The sequence below is a fragment of the Pinus tabuliformis genome, chromosome X, assembly GCF_031772625.1.
Source record: "Pinus tabuliformis cultivar Carrire ecotype Pingquan chromosome X, CPIR1, whole genome shotgun sequence".
Taxonomy (NCBI): domain Eukaryota; kingdom Viridiplantae; phylum Streptophyta; class Pinopsida; order Pinales; family Pinaceae; genus Pinus; species Pinus tabuliformis.
The window spans coordinates 31,200,074-31,211,726 of record NC_142308.1 but is presented as its reverse complement, the minus strand read 5'-3'; the positions used below and the strand labels follow the sequence as shown (position 1 = coordinate 31,211,726).

General features: G+C 33.7%; 1 protein-coding gene across 1 annotated transcript; it reads right to left on the bottom strand.

Moving 5' to 3' along the window:
• Nucleotides 1-1,726: 1,726 nt before the first annotated feature.
• On the bottom strand, nt 1,727-2,146 carry LOC149138167 (uncharacterized). The gene has a single exon (XM_089450270.1). The coding sequence runs from the start codon at nt 2,144-2,146 to the stop codon at nt 1,727-1,729; it is 420 nt and encodes a 139-aa protein (XP_089306396.1).
• Nucleotides 2,147-11,653: the final 9,507 nt, after the last annotated feature.

The window sequence follows — 11,653 nt, the reverse complement described above, 5'->3', positions numbered from 1 at the left end:
AAAAGTAAACGTAATTTAAATTTAATTAATATATTAAATTAAACCAATTTATGAAGTATGATTTAATATTAATTGATTTTTATTATGAATACAGAAATTTTATATATGCATAATACAATAAAATTAAAATTAAAATTATGAATTTTAAAATTAAATTATTATTATAATATATAATTAATCATATAATTTTTTAATTAAATATAATAAATTTTTAAATAAATATTATTAAATTAATTAATAATTATCCAAAAACATAAATGGTTAATATTTGTTTTAAATGTAGTTATGTTTTTTTTCATTTCATTAAAAATGGTGTATTTTATATATAGAGAGAAATTGGAAATTATGTGAGATAGGGGATTTGAACCTCAAACTTCAAAAAAATTTCATAATTCTTAAACTTCACAATTATTTCATATCAAGACATATAGGACATGAGAGTGGGCTTTAATCCACTTATGTGTGCACGGTTCACGAAACTATTCAATATGATTTCTCTGGGTACAACCACATGTTTGACCATCTCAAAGTGCCTCCATGACTCCAAGTTACTAACCCCTTTGGATAATTAAAAGAATGTCACGTTAAATTTGATTTTCATTTAGTTTTTATTTATTGTAGAAAATCCTTGAAACCTTGCAACTGCTAAAGAGATCAAACTGATAACAAAAGACACAAGATTTATCTACCAAAAATTCGTGAAAAGAAAACAATGAATAGAAACACCATCACACATAAAACACAAAAATTATCTGGGGAACAAAACTGGGAAAATCCCCTCTTGATTGTTTTAAATCAACTGAGCAATCTGATCTATTACATAGAATTTTCCTCAAGCCTGAAGCTGCCTACAATACTGATCAACTATCTGCATGACTTGCCCAACACTTAGGAAAATAAGGTCTGCTAGAAGATCTTATTTCCTAGCACAATTTTGCTCCTAAAAATAGGAATTTCTCTTATTTCCTTTCGTAACTCCTAAGAGAATTGCTTTGCTTGCTTCTCAAGGTCTTCACACAAAAACCTATGTACAATCAATAAATACCTTTGTGCCTTCATTCAGTCTCAATAGGCAATTCGAATTGCATGACCTACTAGGGCTAATTTTAGCAGTTGCAACTAGTTAATTGAGAGTAATTTGAGTTAACAAAAGGTCAACTACTCAAGTAAACTAAAAAAAAATCTCTATTCTAGAATTAGAGATCAATTAACTGAGAGACACTAGAGTTAACTCCACTAGATAGCTAATTTTAGCCATCAACTAGTCCACAACTCACTGAAAGCCATCTAACTTGAATTAACTAAAAATAACTCAGTGATAGGCCACATCACACATGTTAACTAACAACTAACTCAAGTATCTATGAGACTGAATTTGAATTAGCATATTTGACTAAGGCACATTGAGTCAAATAAGTCATTCATTGCTACATTTTCAACACTCCCTCTTAGCGAGTAAGGGATTATTGGAAGAACCTCATACACCAAGATCTTTCTTCATATCTACCAAGTTCTCTATTGCTGCAATTGCTCCCTCTGAAATATAAAGATCCATGTAACTTGTGTATCTAGGTGTTTTCTTCTTTATGCTGGGAGACTCAACTCTCCTTTGATCTCCCTTAACCAAATTCTTTACCCACTTGGGTCAAACTTTCCCTATACTAGAAGTCTTTGACTGAGTGGCTACCTCCACTTGCCCTCGGCTATGGTCCTCATCATCATCTTATTAGTCAGCCCAATCACCTACTAGCTTATATTGATACTGAGATACTGGTTGGGGCTCCATCTTGAGATCTATATCCTGCTCTTGCTCAACCACCACATCTCTACTCTGAGAACTCTTTGCCTTGCTTCTCACGGTTTCACATGCATCAACCTCCAAGTTATAAAGCTTCTTAATCCTGACACCAATCTGCTTGACTTGTCTTGAAGTAGAATGATTGAGGTAGGCCTTCCCTTTGCCGAATACAATATCATAGCCTTTGTCTTCAAGGACTGCTACTGAGACAAGTTTTTTCTTCAATCCTTGAACATACATCACATTCTTGAGATGGAGAAGGGAACGAGACTTCCTCTTAAAGCCTACTGTACCAACTCCTTTGGTCAAGTATCTACCATCATCTCCAAGCTCAATATGGAATTCCATATATTTCTCCTCCAAACTGTTGAAGAAATTTGTATTCCCTATCATGTGGAATGAAGCCCCTGAATCAACGTACCACACATTACCTTGTATTGAGCTTTCCATGCAAGCTATCAAAGATAAATCCAATTCGAACCGAGAAGATAGTGCTTCTCCTGTTGATGCAACATGCTTGCTAGATTTCTTGTTTGGACATTTTGTAGCATAATGTCCAAACTCGTGACAATGAAAACACTTGATCTTGTTAAGATCCTTCTTTTCCTTGCCTCCATTATGACTAGACTCGATTTTTCTTTGGGCCTTCTCACCCTTGGATTTCTTCCCTTTGCCATTTAAAGAAAAGTTTTCCTCGTCTTCTATCCCAGATGAGATTTCATCCCTTGTGTTCCTCTTTATCTCTCCCTGCACAATATCTAACCACAGTCTCTCCCAATCAGGGAGCTTATCTCTACCATTCACTACATCCTCGAAACTATGCCAGTATTTGTGACTCACCCAAGAGGAGTAAGGATCACAAGCTCTATTGGTGGAACTATCTCTCCAACACCTCCAAGTTCATCCCTCACTTGAGAAAATTTGGATAGATATGTAACAATGGGCTCATCCTTGCCCATTCGAATGTTCCTCAATTTTTTCTTCGAAGAAAGTTTTATAGCATCACTACTTCTTTCAAAAAGATTAGTAAGGGCCTTCCACATTTGGAATGGGGTTTTCTTCCCATGAAAATTTGGAACAATATGGTCTTTGACTCCTTCTAGGATCATCCTCCTAGTTTTGGCAATGTCCTTCTTCCATTGAGCTAGTTGTTGTGCATATTATGCAACAAGTTTAGGAATATCAATATTTATGTATTCCAAAACCCCATTATCATCTAACACAACCTCCATTCTATCCTTCCATGTACACAAAATCAAAGTCCTTTCCAGTGCATGCTTTGTCCTCAAGCCATAGGATGACATGATTCCTGCACTTGTAGAATTCTTGCACCAACTGATCTTCTCTCCAATGCACTTTGAATTTGATCAAGGAACTTGGTCTCTATCTTGTTTCCTACTCTGATACCATGTAGAAAATCCTTGAAACCTTGCAATTTCTAATGAGATCAAACTTATAACAAAAGACACAAAAATTCTCTATCAAAAATTTGCAGAAAGAAAACAATGAATAGAAACACCAACACACATTGAACACAAAATTTATCTGGAGAACCCAATTGGGAAAAACCTCTCTTGCTTGTATTAAATCAACCAATCAATCTGATCTGTTACATAGAATTTGCTTCAAGCCTTAAAATCCTTGCAATGCTGATCAACTCTCTACAAGACTTTCCCAACACTTAAGTAAATAAGGTCTGATAGGAGCTCCTATTTCCTAGCGCAATTATGCTCCTAAAAATTAGGAATTTCTTCTGTTTCCTTGTGAAATTTCAAGAGAATAGCTTTGCTTGCTTCTCAATCTCTCCGCACAAAAACCTATTTCCAATCAATAAATACATATGTGCCTTCATTCAATCTCAATAAGCAATTCGAATTGCATGACCTACTAGGGCTAATTTTTGCAGCCACAACTAGTTAACTGATATTAAGTTGAGTAACAGAAAATCAACTACTCAACTAAACTCAAAATTATCTCTATTCTAGAACTAGAGATCATTAACTAACAGACACAAGAGTTAAAACCACTAGATAGCTAATTTTAGCCATCAACTAGTCCACAACTCACTAAAAGCCATCTAACTCGAATTAATTGACAATAACTCAGTGACAGGCCAAATCACACATGTTAAATCACAATTAAATCAATTATCTATGAGATTGAATTCGAATTAGCATCTTTGACTTAGGCACAAGTCAAAGAAGCCATTCCTTGCTACATTTTCAACATTTATGACATTGAACTTTTCTTATTATTAGTTTACTCTCTCTCTCTCTCTCTCTCTCTCTCTCTCTCTCTCTCTCTCTCTCTCTATATATATATATATATATATATATATATATATATATATAAGATTAATTCAAAATAAATTATAATTTAGCTAATTTTTAATCTTAGCAATCTGAGATATATTATGGAGTAAAAGTTTTGATGTGATGCAATGATGAGCTTAGTGTCGTCGTCTCGCTCAAATACATCCCTGGTGCTCTTTATACCTTAGGACAAGGGATTTTTGAGTTTCTCTATGATAATAGTGATTTCTATGGATGCTTATGGTTTGTCACTATGGTGATGAAATTGTTTATTCAACATGGAGGGTCAAAGGAGATAAAAAATAGAGGGGAGCCTGACCCAATGGAAGTTTCCAAAGTTCGAGATTGCTCCAAGACTAGCCCCTATTTCAAAATTGACACATGGAGTATCATTTACTGCATTGATGGAGGCCCTACATTCTCAGTGTAGGTGAGGAGGGAGTACCTGACAGGTGTTCTGATATTTTTTCTCCTTTTGTCTCTTCTCTTAAGCAGTCTATTGAAGATAAATGGGGTATGCCTATAAAATTTCAAAGTATACAATTTGAAGGGAAAGTTCTCCAAGATTCCTTTCAGCTCAAAGACAACAATATCATAAGAAACTCAACCATAACCCTAAACTGAAGGTTATGTGGAGGTGCTCCTGGTGCAAGGCCAACTAATGGAACTTATGTCTCTTTCAAGGAAGCAATGCAAGGGAAGGTTCTAGCCCCAACAAATCAAAGTCAAAATATTCGAGGCCCCTATATAATAGATTAAATGGAGTAAGCTTCAACCATGGAAGTCAATATCTTAGAGATATCTTCCCTCTTTTCTTCCCTTCATTCTAAGGTTGTTATTTGCATATTTAATGGCTTTTGGCCAAAAAATGAAACTTTATTCCAGTGGGTTTTCACTTATTGGACACTCAACTGTGACATTTATTTATGCTCCAAAGGTTTCTTAATAGTCCAATTTGTTACACAGAAGGACCTGGACTTTGTTCTAAATGAAGGGTCATGGTTCTAGGAAAGACTTGGGTTATTCATCACTCTATGGTTCCCTAAGTTTGATGCCACAACAATAGTGGTCTCAACTATGCCAGTTTGGGTGAGGCTTCTAAACCTCCCTCTTAGTTTCTCGCATCATAATGTCCTTGAGGATATTGGAAATACTTTGGGAAAATTCAAAACAATGGACTTGGAAAGAACATAGAAATGCCTATTTTATTTTTGCCAGAATATGTGTGGAGATAGACCTCAACAAAGTGCTACCAAATCACATAACATTGAAACACAAAAGGTTTCAGTGGTGCCAAGTTTTAAATAATAAGAACACGACATTTCGATATCGAGTAATGATTTTCATATAGGACATTCATAAAACACATGTCCTGGGCTAAGAAGAATCCAAAAAAGAAAAAGAGGCAACCCAGTAGGCCAAAATGATGCATTTTTCTATGCTTCACCTTTTAGAAGATGAAGAAGAAGATAACAAAGGGAGTCATCCTGTCTAATTAGACATGGAGCTTATGGATCAACTTGGAAACCAATCGAAAGGGGACATTGTGGCACAATTAGGTTTTGTCACCATGACTCGGAAGAGTACTAAATTTGAAGGCCTTCAGACGTCGAATGGGATTGGGGGCACAAAAAGAGCTCATGTTTCCGAGAGCTCAAACTCAGACAAAAAAGCTTCCCGTATGGAAGCAAGACGAAAATTGTCATTGGTTCTTTTTGAACCAAGTTCCGATGGTTAGCACAAAGAGCAAAAAAAAGAAAGGTAAAAAAGAAAAGCTAAGTGCAAATTGTCAAACTTAACTCTCCTTATGTGGTATGGTTCTCAAAGTTGTCAAACTTAACTCTCCTTATGTTGTATAGTGCTCAAAGTTATCATATTTCTTTTATTAACTTAATATAGAGAATCGATTTTATGACATTCTTACAATATATGCAAAATGTAATTTTATTAAATTTTTTATAGTTATTTAAATTAGACATTTTCTTTCTTTGAAAAAAATTATGAAATAATTTTTTTAATCTTTATTATAAATTAATATCTATCTTATATATATATAACTGCACAATGCAATTTTGAGTAATAATTAATATAAACATAAAATATATACGTAATCACTTTTCATTTGAACTATTCAACGATAATAAAGGGAAAAAAAAAAAAAATTATTAAAATCCAAGTGTCTGAAAAATGACACGCTAAAGTGGGCAATGATGATAGTTTATATTACATTATGACATGCAGCTATATTTATTATATACTCTTACTCATATATTCTTTTCAATGATTATAAGCCGATCATCTCAGATTGGAGTTCCCATAAAGTTGAAATTTTGTTTCTTCTAAAGAATTTGAGTTAATTTTGAATGAGGTAAACTTTTGGGATAAGTTTGGTTTAAATTTGACACTGATTATTTAAGTATATATAAGAAGTTGGAGTTTTAATAGAATTGAAATTTTTGTTTTTTGTTTTTAAATTGATTTTATTCAGAATGGATAAGATTTTTGAGACTTATGGTGGATTATCTATAAAATTATAATAAAATAATTGTGAAACTTTTTATTTAAAAGTATTTTTATTATAAAATTAATTTTATATGTAGTTGGATAACTTTAACATGGTTACATATTTTTGTATTTATATATTTATATATTTATAATTTATAATTTATAATTTTTATATAAGGATTATCTTAAAAAATATATATATTTATTTATTTTATTAAAAATAGGCAGTATAAGAATTGATTTAATATAACACTCTATTTCCAATTAAATTTAAATTTTTCTGGACTTTTGGTAGATCCAGAGTTAAGATGGATCTAGACTAGTTTAATTATTAATTATAATTGTTAATTTTATGGTCTTTTTAAAATTTTATTCTATAGTCAAAATGTTTTATTGATAATTCCATTTATTAATTATTATTTTTAATTTAATAATTTTAATTTTACTTATGAGGTGTAGACTAATTGATTTGTGTGGGGATTAGTCCCCACAAGGTCATAGGTTCAAATCTCATAGGGAGCAAGAGAGGTGGAAGCCACTCTTGGGAGAAAGGAATAAAAAACTTTCTTGAGGGATGTCTAGGCTAGCCTCATACAAACCTAGTGATTAGCATCTCATTAGGGGGTAGATCTTGTACAAACCTAGTGAATAGCATCCCATTAGTGTGTAGATTCTCATTAGTGGGTAATAGCATCCCATTAGTGTGTAGATTCTCATTAGTGGGTAATAGAATCCCATTAGTGTGTAGATTCTCATTAGTGGGTAATAGCATCCCATTAGTGTGTAGATTCTCATTAGTTGGTAGATCTCGTACAAACCTAGTGAATACCATCCAATTAGTGGGTAGGGCCTCATACAAACCTAGTGATTAGCATCTCATTGGTGGGTAGGTTGACCGCGGCCTACGCTCAACCTAGTAAAAAAAAATGACCAAGTCAAAATATTAAACATGACATTACAACATCTCTACCATGGGAACACAACTAGCACAACCATATAAATTAAATGGTTGGTAAACCTCAACATGCATTAATCAATAATAGGCATTGAAAAATTAAATGGCTCGTAAACCCCAACATGCATTAATCAATAATAATAGGCATTGAAACACTTAGCTCATGATACATTTCACATTGTTAAGATTTAAAAAATCATAAAAAATAAAATTATTATGATTATTATTCATTTTTTTGATGAATTAAACACACACACACACACATATATATATTTAAAACCACATGTAACCCCGGATGCGGGTGACACAAATGAATTTAATGTTATTCATGACAGACAGTAAGAGCTGGTACTGCCAGCTGCAGGGCAGCGTGGCTTCCCAGGATCTCACCTTGCGCAAGAAGGATAGTCTTAATAAGGGCGGATATGGTAGGATCTCGGCATTAATGGTTTGCTCTGTTCGAAGTAAAGCAGTGGTAGTTATAATCATGGCGATCCTGTTTATTCCCTTCACAATTAGCGTTCAGTCCTCTTGCTCTAGGCCTTGGTTTGCTGCGGTTTTTGGTGGCGAGCAGGTCTCTGCTAACAGAGGCAAGCTCCGTGCCTGTTCTCTGTTATCCTGGAGGTGGTATTACTATGCTAAGGGTCCTTACGGCAGGATAAACGCTGCATTAAGGGGTAAGCTTTCTAATGCTCTAGAATTTCGAATTGGGCGATTCTCATCTCCTTCTCAGGCCTACTCTGTGCGCTTGTATCGGTCTCTGGTTCAGTCCTTTTGCCCTCCTGTCGTTGTTTCTGGTTGTTCAGTGCCTTCCCCTACGCTCCTCAATATGGTTCGCCAGAGTGGGAGGAATCGTTCCGGGGGGCGACGTGGTAGCGGCAAACGTTCGATGGCTAGCTGTTCTGTGGACCCTGAACAGTCTCCTGTCAATCTCCCCTCCTCTCAGGTGAATGTGCCACCTCCGAGCCCTGTTCGCAAGCCAACTCCGAATAGTGCGTTCCAAACCACTCATTTCAAGTTCCAAAGCAATCTTAACAGGCCTTTGATCACTGCTCATATCACTATTATCCTCTCGGAAGAAGAAAACCAGCTTTATCCTTTGTCGTGCATGGCTCCTGAGCCTTCTCAAAGCAGTGAGCAATTAACGGATGGGGGAAGCCAGGAGAAACATATGGGTGATAAGCTTGGCCAGGATGAAGTTCCCAGAGTCATTCCGCCTCTTGAAGACAATATCCCAGTGGCCGGGGAAGGGATTTTTGGAGCCACTAATCATCCCATGGCGAACCCAGCGGGCGAGAAGGCTGGCAGCGAAGATTTGTGGATTGGCAGCGCGTGTCCGGTAGCGGAGAAGCCTCCTGGTGAGGACGTGGAAGTTTAAGGCCACCTGGGTCTGTTCTTTCTCTCTTTTTGGTTTTGCTGACGTTCAGATGACTACTTCCAGGCCATTCTGTTTACAGTCATGGTTCAACATCTTCAACCTGATGATTTTGTTTCCCTCCAGGGCAGTGGCAGTATAATTACCGTCTCGTTTGCCAAGGAAATTGGCTATCTTGCTTTCATGTTTCTTCTTATGTTCTACTGGTCTATCTCTGGGTTCTATATATGTTTTCTAGCTTTTTGTAACTGGTCTTCCCAGGTTCCTTCTATACTGGGGCAGTTTTGCTGCGTTGAGTGCTCTCGGGTACTGTTATCTGAGGCCTCAACTCCTTGTAATATTATTTTACTTTTCAGTTAATAGAATTTAGTCTTTGCCGAGAAAAAAAAAAAACCACATGTAACAAGAAAAGCATAATAAAGTCACTTTTGGGGGAATTATGCTATCCTAAAGGGTGTCCAAACTCCACAAGCTTCACACATTCTTGATGATAGCATCTCACATCTCGCTAGTGGGTAGATAGTTGTTCCATCCAATATACGGGGTAGCCTCTACCTAGGCTCAACCTAGCTACCAATAAATAAATAAAAACATAGTAAATCAATAATAATCAATAAGAGTTCATTGAAACTTGTGAAAATGCCATTTTCTTCATTATTTTGAAAAGCTAAAAGGGCACAATTACCTTTGACATAAATCTCAACCATCTATCCTAACTATTACTAAAAATATTCCATAGATATTTGATGTTAAATAATGATTGGTACCATCCATTTAATAATTATTGGTAGTATCAATTTAATAATTATTGATAATTAAATTAAAATTTTAGAAGAATGTCTAATAAAGTATTTACCATAAAGAAAATATTTTTATCATAAAATTAATTCTTTCTCTCTTTTATTTTTAGTCTTAGCTAACCTTATTCATGAGGAACTCAATGATTTTTTCATATCTATATATCTATATATATATAATTTCACCAACTTCACCTTGGTATCACACTCGACCTGGGTCACGCCAAATTTTAATATGGTTGGATTTTGGATCACACTTGGCTTAGGCCATACCAAATTCCACACCAACCGTTAACATGGCCGATTGCCTTGACAATTAACTCGATCACCATCGGGTCTACTTTACGTGGGCATTTACAATATTACTTTAAAAACTTGAGCAATGACTAATTGAATTAACAAATTAAGTCAAATCATTTTTATTTTAGTGGAATAGTCAAACTATTCTATATTTTGATGTTTTTGTTTAAATATAGTGGTACAGTTTTGATGAGATAATGATTTTTTGTTATTTAAAATGTGTTTTTGATATTTAAAATATTTATAATTTTTTTGGAAGACTATGTAGTCACCTTATATTAATTTGCAAAAGAAAAAATACATAAAATTGTATATCGCTAATGCTGTAAGTCTATCATGTAAAGTAAAAACATAACTAATAAAAAAGTATTGCCATATAATGATATTCAAAACTACACCATTGCCACTATAAAAAAACTATAACAAAAACACAAGATCTTGAAAGAGAGTCCACCTAGATTGGTGGTCGCGAGTCCTTATTTTCCTCTAATGAAGTGAAGGTGGTGAAGGTGATGCCCACCATATTCTTGGCCAAGACCAAAACTTTGTTATTCAACTTCTCTAATCCACAATTTGGCACATATACATGCTTGCCATGGGGAATACGATCTTGAATTGCACTCTCCAGATATATACTTCTTAGAAAATTTGGAAGAGTCCAACTTTATTGCAAAGTATCAATTTTAAATTTGAGCACTTATTAGCTAATTTGTCTACAAGTATGTTTATATTTCTCTTAACATGGAATAGAATGGGAGCAAAAATTCTTTCCAAAAGCTTTGTTACCCTTGATAAATAACTATGAAGTTTCCAATTGCTTGAGACTTTAGAAGGTGTGAACTATATTGAAGTTTATAATCATCTAAATAATTGTTTTTGAACCCCCTTTTATTACCAATTTCTAAAAATTGTTTCTTTTGGCGATGAGTATCTCTATTCCAAAGCATATAATTGTGAATCATTATTACTCATTATCCTTAGATCCAGTGAATAAATATGAATTATGTAATGAGTATCTTTATTCCAAAATATATAATTCTGAATTATGTGATGAGTATCTCTATTCCAAAGTATATAATTCTGAACCATTGTTACTCATTATCCTTAGATCTAGTGAATAAATATGAATTCTGTGTGATCGAGACTTAATCTAAAAACACCCTAAAACTACTCTATCTTGAATTACTTTTTAAGAACCATTAAAATTCAGTTTGAAAAAATAATGAGAAGAAATATTTCAAATATTATTTTAAAAACATAAACAATAACTAATTAAATTAATAAATTAAAGCAAACATTTTATAATTAATTTAATAAATTAAAGCAAATATCTTTATTTTTTGATGTTTTTGTAAAAATCTAATAATACAATTTTTAATAAAATGATAATTCTTTATTATTTAAAATGTATTTTTTAATACATATATAAATTCAACACCCTAAAAATTTCTTAAAACAATTATAGAGCCAACATCACAACTCAAATTTTTAATTTGTCCTCTCTTATAGAATATTTTAAATAAAATTAATCCAAAAATAAACTTTTATGGTATTCTTTTTTCAAATGGACCCAAAATATATATATATGTATGTATAGATATATACGAACAA

Bases quoted from the DNA above. Each gene is read 5' to 3' on its own strand.
- LOC149138167 (XM_089450270.1), bottom strand. From the start codon at position 2,146: ATGGAATTCCATATTGAGCTTGGAGATGATGGTAGATACTTGACCAAA.